This window comes from Drosophila innubila (genome assembly GCF_004354385.1).
Source record: "Drosophila innubila isolate TH190305 chromosome 2R unlocalized genomic scaffold, UK_Dinn_1.0 1_C_2R, whole genome shotgun sequence".
NCBI classification, from domain to species: Eukaryota; Metazoa; Arthropoda; class Insecta; order Diptera; family Drosophilidae; genus Drosophila; species Drosophila innubila.
Window position 1 is genome coordinate 5,175,906 of NW_022995374.1, and position 12,463 is coordinate 5,188,368.

The window sequence follows — 12,463 nt, forward strand, 5'->3', positions numbered from 1 at the left end:
ACTCAGACACCTGCAGACACCTACAGACACCGGCAGCTGACCATCAACAGGAGCAGCTGTGTGGCATTGTAGACGAGGCCGAGCCCTTGCCATCGTTGAGGTAATTACGAAAATGAAATCAGTCCGCAGTTAAGCCGCATACCTGCGCATACCGCCCACCTCCCAGTGGGCGGGGTAAATTGCCATTGAAGCTAGATTTCCGATTGCCACATGCTTCTCCTACCTCGACTCGTCTGTCTGCCCGCAGTAAAACAACCTGTCAACCTGTCCTCACTCGTCCTCCACAGGGGCATAAAAAAAACGAAGGATTTTCGTATGTCTGGCATATATGAAGTGAAGCTGGGCTGAATTGAATATGAGCACAGTTCAAGTATATAATAAAACACTATAAAACACGCTCTGTGCTTTATCGTTGTGCACATGACGCTTTAGAAACACATTAAAGCTTTCAACTATATTTGATTGATTGCCTTCTATTGCTTTAACTCCTGGCAGTTAATGTGTTATTCAAGTCGACATTTATTGCGACAGCAATAAGCTCCTAAATACAAGTTTGCAAATAATTTCGCCGAAATAAATTTTGTTTTTAAGATCCGAAACGTTAGTACCGGTACGGTTTCGGTAAAGTTTTCCAAAAATTTTCCAAAAACTAACTTTAAACTGGCATAACTTTATCAAAACTTAAACAATTTCCTTGCGGAATATAATTTTGATCATTATTTGACATCTATTTGCATTCTTCATTTAAATTCAATAAATTTCGTTAAAAAAAATTATTTGCCACTTGATCTTGATTTCAATTTTGATGCTAAGGGTCCCCCCTTTGGAATTTCGTAAATTAAAAATTTTTAATCTCAAGTTTTCACTTTTAATAAACTTCTCATATCTTAACTAGTACAAAACAGCATTTTAAATTTAATTCTGAGTCGTTTCATTTTTATGTAGAAAATCAGACCAAATTGGTGAAAAATTTGGACTTGTAAAGTTACTAGGTCAAAGATTTCACAAACTTCAAACGGCCATAACTTTGTCAAAACTGCACCGATTTTTATACGGACTGTAATTTTGATAATAATTTGGCCTGTAAATTCAATTCATTCAAATTTATATCATTTCGGTTAAAAAAATGTATCCCCTTGTATCTTGGTTTTGATTTAAATGCGAGTTTCAAATTTTAATAAAATTTCTTTTGTCATAAATAGTAAAAAAAAGTTTTATGACATTTTTAAATTTATAATACAAATTGTTTCGAAATGCAAAACAGATATAGAAATAGTTGTTTTGGAATTTCTTTCGCTTTGAATACCTGATACAAATAGTCGCACAAAATAATTAATTATAAAAAATATATGTGAATGACAAACACGTTGCTGTTAAGAGTATGTAAAAATAAATTTAGTAAATACATAACTCAAATGCCAGACATAACATAAAATTACTAGTGAATTTAGCTCAATTTAAACAAAGCTATTAAAAATACGTTTTATATGCATTTTAGATGCTTATCTTTTATGTTGCAATAGCTTTTATGTTGCTTAAAAAAATGTACGAGCATGAATATTTTGTTTGTTTTCAATTTGATGTTGAAAGTGTAAAAAAGGAGATTTTGCTTTTGCATATGCAGCAATAAAATGCCATTATTTATTCATTAATTTTATCATAAATCCTGTCAATGACAATAATGAGCAAGGGGTTGAAATTCAGTTACGGAAAATAACAACGCAAAATAAATTGCGGGCCACTTTCACTGGGACGAAGACAAACGAATGAAAAGGAGGAGTGCGAAAATAATGAGATTGAAATGTATGAAATAAAAGAGGAGAAACAAAAAGAATCAGGGGTCAATTTCAGACCAGAGTCACAGGCAACGTGCAACGTGGCGTATGCGCAATGTTAAGTAAAATGAAATTAATTATGAACGCGTTTACGTTTGCCATTAAGTTGAGCGCTTGAGTACTCTTCAAAAGTCCAATAAATCATATTGCCCCGCCCCGATTCAACTCAACTCGCATATTTTCAAATTAATAAAGTTTCGGGCACGGCGGCAAATTCAAACAAAACAAAATGTATAAAATGGAATGATGTCAAGTGAGAAACTGACTGCAAAGTGAACACTGATAGCTGATAGCTTTATTCACCCATTCTTATAGAGTATGTGGGCGTGTCCGATTGAACACTGCGATTACTTGAACTATTGCTTGACTTTATATGCTTCAATTCAATTTTTGGCTACACAAAAAAAAAGCAAAGTTGAAGCGTTTTTCCAAGTCAATTTCCGTCGCTGGCAGCAACAACCAAAAAAACAAAAAGAATAATAGGAAAATAAAAAAAATACCGAAGTTATAATACTCTAAAAGTTAGAACTTAAAAATCTTGAAGAAAAGTTCTTGGAAAACTGAATATTGTTTCTTAAAGTAGTCTATCTGGAATTTCGACTCATTTTCCTTCTCTCCTCTAAATTTTTCAACATTGCTTAGCCCTTGGGTTTATTTGTAAGCCGAAACTACAAACATTTCTGGTAAAATTCTACAAAGTTCGCCTAGAAAGATAGCTAGAAATATCCACTCAAAAAGCCTGCCTAAATCTGATTATTGTTTCTTAAAGTAATCTATCTAGAATTTCGATTGATTTTCCTCCTCTCCGCTAAATCTTTCAACATTGCTTAGCCCTTGGGTTTATTTGCCAGCCGAAACTATAAACATTTCTGGAAAAGTCCTACAAAGTTCGCCTAGAAAGATAGCTAGAAATATCCACTCGAAAAACCTGCCTAAATCAAAATATTCTTTAGCTAGGGCATATAAATAAATAAGAAAGCACAAAGGTTGACGGTCGGTTCGACCATAAAAATCGTAGCTGGCTACAACTGTCAGGGAAATAAAAATCAAATTTAAAACGCTAAGAAAGTCGTCGCCGCGCTGAAAAGCAGGCAACACAAAAGACAAATGGCCGGAAGTGCGGGTGGATCAAGAGGGTGTCGAGGGTTGTTGCCTGGAAAGCAAAGTGGTGGGTGGAGTTTGGAGTTTGTATGACTGCTGTGGCTGCTCAGCGAGGGTTGCTCTAAATGTCGCAATTTTACGAGTCAATATAAAGGTGCCTGGGGAGTCATTTACAGGCGCACAGCGGTTTGGTTTCGTTTCGTTTCGTCTTTTTTTTTTTGGCAATAAAAAGGAAAACGTGCAAAGCAAAAGAAGAAAAGCTGCTAAAGGAAATGACTGCTTTTATGGCAGAGGACAACGGAAACGACAACGACAACGACAGCGTACCATAAAAATTTGTAGAGAAGAAACACGTGTAAGAGCGTTGGCAAAGGGTTGCACCACCAAAGCTCAAATATGATGGCAATTTTTATGCGCACACCGTAAAATATTTTAGCAATGAACCATAAAATGCTGTGCCTTGTGCCCCACATGCCCCACAGCTATTATGTGGCAAGCTTGAGTGATTTATAACAATGTCAAAATTATGAAATAAATATTACAACTATATTTACAATTACTTTGCAACACATATATACAACTAGAAACGACGAACAATATTCTTGCGTCTAGTGCTGGTCACTTGTGCGGTGTTTTTTGTGGTGCGTATGTCACAATTGTGACAATCACCATTCCATTTGATATTTCCATTTCTCACACGCACTCGTGTCGTCGAAGAAGACTGTATGCGTATTTGACCTGCATTTATTTAAGTTAATATCTCATACTAATAATGAAAATTTCTATTTAATTTAATTACCCGCTGGAGCAGCCTCCATAATTCCCAGCAATGCCAGCAGCAGCAAAAGAGACAACGACAACCACTTCATGTTAACTGAGTACCTACTGAATAAGTTTACAAACTGTTCAGCACTTTTTATAGCTCAACTTGTAATGGCAAAACAGCCAAAGGCCAGCCAGGTTATAATACTGGCGACAGAAACTACTATGGGGATTTACCCACTAGTTTAGCAGTGAATCCCACCGATTCTATTATCGCTAACAAGTCAGGTTGAGTTTGTCTGTGACGCATTTAACATTGCTTTTCAGTTAGCCAGTTTGTGTAATTAATTAATGGAACAATGTATAATAGTATTTGCTCAAAACGTACAGTATTTATTACTAATTAAATGCGACTTTAGTTCTACATTTAATTTATATTCACTTATAAAATTTACTATTTTTCGACAGTCAGCTATAATTTGTATATATTTTCAAAAACTTTGATCTCTCATAACTTTGTCAAAATTCAACCGATTTTAATGCGAAATGTCACTTTCTCCATGATTTGGCCCCCAAATTGATTCTGCATTTAAATTTGATACACTTAAAAAATTTCATTATTTTCATATATAAGCCATCCATTACTCATAATTTGTATACTAACCCCGTAACATTTTTCAAAAACTTTGATATTTCATAAATTTGTCAAAATTCAACCGATTTTTATGCGGAATATCATTTTCTTCATGTTTTGGCCCACAAATTGATTCTGCATTTAAATTTGATACACTTAAAAAATTTCATTATTTTCGAGTATAAGCCTTCAATTACTCATAATTTGTATACAAACCCCTTAAATTTTTTTTTAAAAACTTTGATCTCTCATAACTTTGTCAAAATTCAACCGATTTTCATGAGGAATATCATTATGTTCATGTTTTGGCCCCCAAATTAATTCTGCATTTAAATTTTGTACACTTAAAAAATTTCATTATTTTCATATATAAGCCATCAATTACTCATAATTTGTATACTTGCCCCTTAACATTTTTTCAAAATCTTTGATATTTCATAACTTTGTCAAAATTCAACCGATTTTCATGCGAAATGTCACTTTCTCCATGATTTGGCCCCCAAATTGATTCTGCATTTAAATTTTGTTCTTTTAGAATATTTTTTTTTATTTGACTATTATTTTTTACTTTAATACTAGCCTCTACAAACTTTACTATCATTTTACTATCTTTATTGATGTGAGTTTAGTGATTATTTTTTGTGTCTTACGACTTGGCTGTTGATGCCGACCAAGAATATATATACTTTATAGGGTCGGAGATGCCTCCTTCTCCCTGTTACATACATTCCAACGAACACAATATACCCTTTTACTTATTTTTGAAGTAACGCGTATAATTATAGTAAAACTCTTTTTGGATTGTATTACAAAATTTATGAAGAAATTTTGATTCTATGAATTTTATGACCAAAATTATGACACAAATAAAAAAAAATCAAAAAGTCATTCTCTTCCAGCACTTTTCTCAGTCACAGCAATATTTATTTTAGTTTTGTTTTTTTTAAGCCCATAACTATTGCAAAAAGTAAAGACAGAGCAGATTCTCTATCGCATTGTTGGCAATAATATTTTGAAATTGCAATGAGAGTGTACGGTTTTATACAAACAGCCAGTTGTGTCTTATCAGCAACAGTTTGAGATGACATGCCACCTGATACTCATCATTCTCTCAACCTGAAAATGCTAGCGTAATCGGTTTAACCCATATCAATTTTAAAGTCAACAACAATTTAAACAGAGGGAAACACTTTATTAGCCTGCACTTGTTTAATTCCCAAGATGTGTCTGTAATTTTAATATTATTTCTTGGCGCAGATCTGCTTTTATTTTATGCCTTTACCACCTGTATCCTTGTCCTCCGGATATCTGCTGTCGTCCATCTGCGGTCTGGTAAAGATTCCAGCCTTCCATGCTCCAATCATCATCACGAGCAGGTTGTCTATATGTTTGTCTGGGCCGGGCCGTAGTCTGCCTACCATAAGAGCGTCCGCCGTAACTATGTCGAGTTGTTGGCACATGTGTCGTTGTCCTGTCTAGATTAGGTCTATTGCAGTTCGTACAGACGCCATTGATGATCACTCTGCCAGCTGGAAAATATAGAGATATAGATATAGAGCAAGTCAATAAATGGCTTATCACTGATTTTAAAATACTAACCATTAATGCAGACACTCAACATGGCCAAGATCAAAAACGTTGATAATAATATGCACCGCATTTTTTCTGAAGCTCAATTTCACACTGTGCTCGTTGTAATGTTGATTTTAGACTGTTACCGAAAGATTGCACCTAGCATGATTTTAGTTAAGATTGAGAATCTGTAATCAAGTGCAGTCTATTGCACATATAATAAAATGCAAGTGAGTACATAATATTACAGAAAAAAAACAAATATATAATTATTGATTATAATCAACTGGCAGCCTTCAAATGAATCTGATGCTGTAAACAAGATTTATTAGATAGTAACGAAAAAAGCTTGTTTGCAATTTCATTATGTATACTATAATCTCATTTGAATTGTTAGAAAACTTTGTATTTAATAATTATTAAAATAAATTATTATAATTGAAAATATATACCTATTTTGTAATTTTGTGTTTTGAGCATAAAATTTCTAATATTTTATTCAATTCTTTGAAGCCCATGATATCAAAATTTTTAAGATTCCAACAAATACTCACCCATACAAAAATGTTCTCTTAAAGAAACAAACGTTAAAAAAATGAGTTTCTGTTTAGTCAGCTCTAATTTAAATCATATAAAAGTTTAATTTAAACACAAATTATCAATATTTTATAGCTATATGAATTAACGATTTATTTGAATATAATCTCAGACTTTATAAGACACTTTTGCTGAATTATTAGTAGTGCTAAAAATGCATTTATAGCAAGTGTCATTGACTTCTAATCTATCGACATTATGCGCCTCCACAGTAACGGAAACTGAAATAAATATTTGTATTGAATATTGAATTAAAATTGATTAATAAAAATACTTACCAGATGCAGTCACTAAACTGACAAAAAATGCCAGCATAAATAAGCAAAGCGGTATATACTTCATTCTGATTGTGAGGCACTTTAAGACTGATCAATTTTACACGCAACTGAATACTTTAATGTGCATCTGTTATCATATGTTGATTGACTGTATTACTTTACGTAGAACTCCGAAGTTTAAAAAGATTAAAGCATCGTTATCAGTTACACAGAAATAAGTCTCTGATTTGGGACTTGCCCGCAGATGGACTGTACCTATTAATATATTAATACTGTGCGGTTCTGTGAAAAGACAATGCTTCACAAATATATTTTTTCCGTCTTCAATGAATTCATTCTTATCTCTGTTGAGAAGAATATGTACATACATTTTTTTATAAGGCAAGATTATGTTTCCCAAGTATGTTCATTCTCATCATACTTTCTAGAAAATTTGATACATTTTGAATTACCCAGAAAACTAGAAAGTTTTAACATTTTACAAATTTTTGTTTTGCTTATTTATTTACTGAAGAAAAAGACCAACTTTTAAAATCAAGAACATTTATCGTAACAAATTCTAATAACATTTATAAATTTACCCGAACAGAAAATAAAATGTATATATATCAAAATTCTAAAAAAAAAGATTATAAATTTAAAGAAAAAAAATTTTTTAATTTTAATATTTCTTAAAAATTTTTAGTTTTCAGACCAAAATTTTGATTTTAGAACATTTTTTTATCAGTGTACATTATTTTTTCGAGCTTAATTCAATTCGACAGTTAGTGCAAACTCCGTTATGCAGATAAGTTCCATCTGGCAAATAACCAGAGAAGACTTGAGGCACTGAATACGGTTTTGTATCAGCGGCTTGGTTATCCGTTTGTCCTGTAGCAGCTGAATTTAAATTGTTCGGGACTTCTGCCACTCGCTTCCTTGCTCCATTTATAGTAGTCTCAGGGAAGGCATTCGTGGGTGCTACAATCGGATTATTGCTAGGGATATTAGTATAGATATGTCGAGTTCTACCTTGTGTATTGGGAGAACTGTTGATATAGCTGCGTTGATTACCGAAAGCTGAATTGGTGTAGGTATTTCCATAGTTTGGTTGAGCAGCGTTTCTATAGGAATTTCCTTGTGTGTTCAGATTGTTGTTGCTATAGCCGCGTTGAACTCCGAAGTGTGGATTGGTATGATAGGTTTTGCCATAGTTATTTTGGCCGGATGAACGCCAGTTATTGGGATTGTAGGTTTGTCCCGTCGCTGCTGTGTTATAATTATTATTATAGCCTGGTCGAAGTCTGTTCTGTGGATCATTGTAGTTATTGCCATATACTGGTTGAGGTTGGCTTTGTTCATAGTTGACATGTCCTTGTTGAGGTCTAGAATTGTCATATCCTTGTTGAGGTCTGGCATGGTCATATCCTAGACCATGTCTAGAATTGTCATATCCTTGTTGAGGTCCAGTACGGTCATTTCCTTGGTCTCCACTTGTATATTCCACGGAGGGACGTTTTGTCACACAGTTCACACAGTGGCCTCTGATAATTATGTCGTGATCTACGTAGAAAAGAAGTCAAAACATTGGTTGCTTATTTCTAAAGAAGAACATTTTGAAGTAGAAATTCTTACCCGCTGTCGCTGTAGCAGCTATCAGAATTGTGAAGAGTGCACACAGTGCCGACTTCATTGTAAATATATTGAAAATCTATTGAAATTGCGGCCTTTTATTCAGATCTAACCAGCTTCTTATCAGCAACAGAATACCAGGTCATGGCAGTTAACCTACTTGAGTTATCAATCTCTCTGGTAATTCCAGACTTCACACATGACAACTAAAAAATTTTAAATAATGGGAAAAATATTTTATTGTCCTTAATTTATTGTCAAAAAACGTTCGACCTTTGATTCATATTTCCACTTATTTTGCAACGCAGAAAACTTAATAATGAAGAAAAAAAACAATTTATTTCCCAATATTTAGATTCAACAATTTTTTGATCCAAGCTATCAACTTTATAATGAAAACAAAAACAATTTATTAACCTATATTTAGATGTCCAACAAGTCTCTGGTTTGTGAGTCATCTATCCACGTATGTTGCAACCCACGCAACCATCATTGCGTACCACGGTGCCGGGATAACGATTCCCATCAATTGTAGTCACTCGACCACCTGACCAGCCGCCATTACCAGGACCGTCATTGGTGTAGATCACTTGACGGTTGCCCAGTTGTCTTATATAGCGTCCAACATGAGCATCGATCTGCTGTACGCTATCTTTGCTAGAGTCTTTATTATCCTTATCACTGTGGGGGTGATCATGTGAATGACTGGAGGAAGGCTTAAGAGTAGTGCTGTCCTCAACGGGTTTACGTGTATTGCAGTCCACGCAGGCACCGTTAATTACCACCTTGCCAGCTGAAATAGAATAAAATGCATATGAGCACAGAAAACATAGAGAAAGGAAGAAAGAGAGAGGGAGAGAGAAGAGTGTACTAACCATTAACGTAGACTGCCAGCATGGCCAAAACCAAGACCGTTAACAATGTTATGCACCGCATTTTCCCAACTGAACTTGCTGCTGTGCTGGTTGTAACGTTGATTTTATACTGGCTGGGAGAGACTCAAGTTACCTGATTTTAATTGAGAATAAGTCTATTGCACCTATACTATATAAATGTAATGGAAATGCCCAGATTAACAATATATTAATTGCATGTAAACAAAGCTGAACTTAGAAACCTGTTTAATCAGATTGTGGCTCCGAAATATACGAGTAGTCTACAATGTGATCAAGTGGAACTTAAGTAAAATTAACTTGCATTTAAGGAATGAACAGCATAGAAGTCGACTTCTGTAATAAAATATTATTTAATTTATCATCTTTGTATTTCTTGCTATTTCTCTAAATATCAAACATTGAAAATTGCTATCAGAGATTCAAATTTGAAGCTCAAAAAGCAATGACAATAAATATTATCTATTTATTATTTATTAATTTCTTAAATAAAGGAAACTAATATTTGTTCGAAAAATAAGTTTTATTTTAAATTATTTAAGACTCTGAAAACAAAGCTAAATAAGATTAGATGAATTAAATTGAGTCTGGTGAAGGTATTTCCATAGTTTGATTGAGCAGCGTTGCTATAGGAGTTTCCTTCTGTGTTCAGGTAGTTGTTGCTATATCCGCGTTGAACTCCGAAGTGTGGATTGGTATAATGAGTATTGCCATAGTTATTTTGGCCGGATGAACGCCAGTTATTGGGATTGTAGGTTTGTCCCGTCGCTGCTGTATTATAGTTATCATTATTATAGCCTGGTCGAAGTGTGTTCTGTGGGTCATTGTAGTTATTGCCATATACTGGTTGAGCTTGGCTTTGCTCATAGTTGACATATCCTTGTTGAGGTCTAGAATTGTCATATCCTTGTTGAGGTCTGGTACGGTTATATCCTTGTTGAGGTCTATAATTGTCATATCCTTGTTGAGGTCTGGTACGGTCATATCCTAGACCAGGTCTAGCATGGTCATATCCTTGTTGAGGTCTACTACGGTCATTTCCTTGGTTTCCACTTATATATTCCACGGCGGGACGATTTGTCACACATTCCACACAGTTGCCTCCGATAATTATGTCGTGATCTACGTAGAAAAGAAGTCAAAACATTGGTTGCTTATTTCTTAAGAAGAACATTTTGAAGTAGAAATTTTTACCCGGTGTCGCTGAAGCAGCTATCAGAATTGAGAAGAGTGCACACAGTGCCGACTTCATTGTAAATATATTGAAAATCTATTGAAATTGCGGCCTTTTATGCAAATCTAACCAGCTTCTTATCAGTAACAGAATACCAGGTCATGGCAGTTGACCCACTTGAGTTATCAATCTCTCTGGAATTTCCAGACTTCACACATGACAACTAAAAAAATTTTAAATAATGGGAAAAAGTTTTTGTATTGTCCTTAATTAATTGTCAAAAAACGTTCGACCTTTAATTCATATTTCCACTTAATGAAGAAAAAAAAAACAATTTATTTTCCAATATTTAGAGTCAACAATTTTTTGATCCAAGCTATCAACTTTATAATGAAAACAAAAACAATTTATTAACCTATTTTTAGATGTCAACAAGTCTCTGGTTTTTGAGTCATCTATCCACGTATGTTGCAACCCACGCAATCATCATTGCGTACCACGGTGCCGGGATAACGATTCCCATCAATTGTAGTCACTCGACCACCTGACCAGCCGCCATTACCAGAACCGTCATTCGTGTAGATCACTTGACGGTTGCCCAGTTGTCGTCTATATCGCCCAACATGAGCATCGATCTGCTGCTCACTATCCTTGCTCGAGTCATCTTTATCCTTATTACTGTAAGGGTGATCATGTGAATGACTGGAGGAAGGCTTAAGAGTAGTGCTGTCCTCAACGGGTTTACGTGTATTGCAGTCCACGCAGGCACCGTTAATTACCACCTTGCCAGCTGAAAGAGAGATAAAGATGCATATGAGCAAAAAATAGATAGAGAGAGAGAGAGAGAGAGAGAGAGGGAGAGAGAAGAGTGTACTAACCATTGACGTAGACTGCCAGCATGGCCAAAACCAAGACCGTTAACAATGTTATGCACCGCATTTTCCCAACTGAACTTGATGCTGTGCTGGTTGTAACGTTGATTTTATACTGGCTGGGAGAGACTCAAGTTACCTGATTTTAATTGAGAATAAGTCTACTGCACCTATACTATATAAATGTATTGGAAATGCCCAGATTAACAATATATTAATAGCATGTAAACAAAGCTGAACTTAGAAACCTGTTTGATCAGATTGTGGACCCGAAAGATACGAGTAGTCTACAATGTGATCAAGTGGAACTGAAGTAAAATTAATTTACATATAAGGAATGAACAGCATAGAAATCGACTTTTGTAATAAAATATTAGACTTTTGGCTGTGCTTCTCAATTGTTAATACAAGTAAATTCCGATAACTATAGTGAACAGATATTGTGCATTAGGTCAGGGTTTAGTTTTCAATGCTCAGTTCGCAAAACTAATTCAAAATATTTAATTAAGGGACCAGTGTAAGTTCAGACTCATATAAATAAATTTTATGTATATAATGTAATTATTATACTTTGCATTATATATGTATTTATTAATAATGATGCCTTCATATGCTTTATTTCTGTTGGGCATTTCCCTATTCGTATTATCAAGCTTTATAGAATCGCATTGCCACTGTGCTTTACTTGTTATCACAATAGGATTGATAACCTATTGATTTCTGAAATTCCAATTTATAAGCTGCTGTTGAGACTGAGAAATAAATTTATGTAACAATAACAGCTAATAATGATTGACTGATCATGTAAAGATCTGTACTTGTTGAATATGTGCATCTCGAATAACAGATAGTCTGATCGACACTTAAAACCGTAGTGTCAATAAAAGATCGAAGCTGACTTTCCAACCGCAAAAGTTAAGTACTCGCATGAGCACTATGCTATTTTTTTTCAGTTCTTTTCTAATGTCAAGTAGTAGTAATTATCTTTGTGATCAAGATTAATCTTTGAATAAAAATTATAATAAACATTGAGAGTCTTGAATTAAATACCTACGTAGAAAGGAATACCTAGTTTATTAGCTAGTTCATTTAGATATTTATTCGTGTATATTTTTACACAGAAATCATCATTAG

At 34.3% G+C, this 12,463-nt stretch overlaps 6 protein-coding genes and 1 long non-coding RNA gene across 8 annotated transcripts; all 7 read right to left on the reverse strand.

The window, feature by feature from the left end:
- Positions 1-3,460: 3,460 nt before the first annotated feature.
- On the reverse strand, positions 3,461-3,841 carry LOC117784458. Its single transcript, XM_034622199.1, has 2 exons — positions 3,736-3,841; positions 3,461-3,674 (listed from the first exon to the last, which is right to left on the reverse strand). The coding sequence occupies exons 1-2, from the start codon at positions 3,803-3,805 to the stop codon at positions 3,517-3,519; spliced, it is 228 nt and encodes a 75-aa protein (XP_034478090.1). The 5' UTR covers positions 3,806-3,841; the 3' UTR covers positions 3,461-3,516.
- Positions 3,842-5,503: 1,662 nt separating this feature from the next.
- LOC117784915 lies at positions 5,504-6,059 on the reverse strand. The gene is made up of 2 exons (XM_034622767.1): positions 5,932-6,059; positions 5,504-5,861 (listed from the first exon to the last, which is right to left on the reverse strand). The coding sequence occupies exons 1-2, from the start codon at positions 5,990-5,992 to the stop codon at positions 5,611-5,613; spliced, it is 312 nt and encodes a 103-aa protein (XP_034478658.1). The 5' UTR covers positions 5,993-6,059; the 3' UTR covers positions 5,504-5,610.
- A 507-nt stretch (positions 6,060-6,566) lies between these two features.
- Positions 6,567-6,865, reverse strand: LOC117784919. Its single transcript, XR_004617458.1, has 2 exons — positions 6,780-6,865; positions 6,567-6,722 (listed from the first exon to the last, which is right to left on the reverse strand). It is a non-coding gene; the product is annotated as an uncharacterized LOC117784919 (long non-coding RNA).
- Positions 6,866-7,471: 606 nt separating this feature from the next.
- LOC117784905 (GATA zinc finger domain-containing protein 14-like) lies at positions 7,472-8,549 on the reverse strand. 2 transcript variants are annotated; one of them, XM_034622759.1, is made up of 3 exons: positions 8,394-8,549; positions 7,833-8,321; positions 7,472-7,739 (listed from the first exon to the last, which is right to left on the reverse strand). In XM_034622759.1, the coding sequence occupies exons 1-3, from the start codon at positions 8,449-8,451 to the stop codon at positions 7,513-7,515; spliced, it is 774 nt and encodes a 257-aa protein (XP_034478650.1). In that variant the 5' UTR covers positions 8,452-8,549; the 3' UTR covers positions 7,472-7,512. The 2 variants fall into 2 exon arrangements, with proteins under 2 accessions (XP_034478650.1, XP_034478649.1); XM_034622758.1 differs by having other exon boundaries at positions 7,472-8,321; positions 8,394-8,546.
- A 191-nt stretch (positions 8,550-8,740) lies between these two features.
- Positions 8,741-9,394, reverse strand: LOC117784914. The gene is made up of 2 exons (XM_034622766.1): positions 9,266-9,394; positions 8,741-9,183 (listed from the first exon to the last, which is right to left on the reverse strand). Exons 1-2 carry the CDS (start codon positions 9,324-9,326, stop codon positions 8,849-8,851), a joined length of 396 nt encoding a protein of 131 aa, XP_034478657.1. The 5' UTR covers positions 9,327-9,394; the 3' UTR covers positions 8,741-8,848.
- Positions 9,395-9,787: 393 nt separating this feature from the next.
- LOC117784911 (probable ATP-dependent RNA helicase ddx42) lies at positions 9,788-10,729 on the reverse strand. The gene is made up of 2 exons (XM_034622764.1): positions 10,478-10,729; positions 9,788-10,405 (listed from the first exon to the last, which is right to left on the reverse strand). Exons 1-2 carry the CDS (start codon positions 10,533-10,535, stop codon positions 9,807-9,809), a joined length of 657 nt encoding a protein of 218 aa, XP_034478655.1. The 5' UTR covers positions 10,536-10,729; the 3' UTR covers positions 9,788-9,806.
- Positions 10,730-10,882: 153 nt separating this feature from the next.
- On the reverse strand, positions 10,883-11,447 carry LOC117784913 (bomanin-23-like). Its single transcript, XM_034622765.1, has 2 exons — positions 11,336-11,447; positions 10,883-11,247 (listed from the first exon to the last, which is right to left on the reverse strand). The coding sequence occupies exons 1-2, from the start codon at positions 11,394-11,396 to the stop codon at positions 10,913-10,915; spliced, it is 396 nt and encodes a 131-aa protein (XP_034478656.1). The 5' UTR covers positions 11,397-11,447; the 3' UTR covers positions 10,883-10,912.
- Between the last annotated feature and the right edge of the window lie 1,016 nt (positions 11,448-12,463).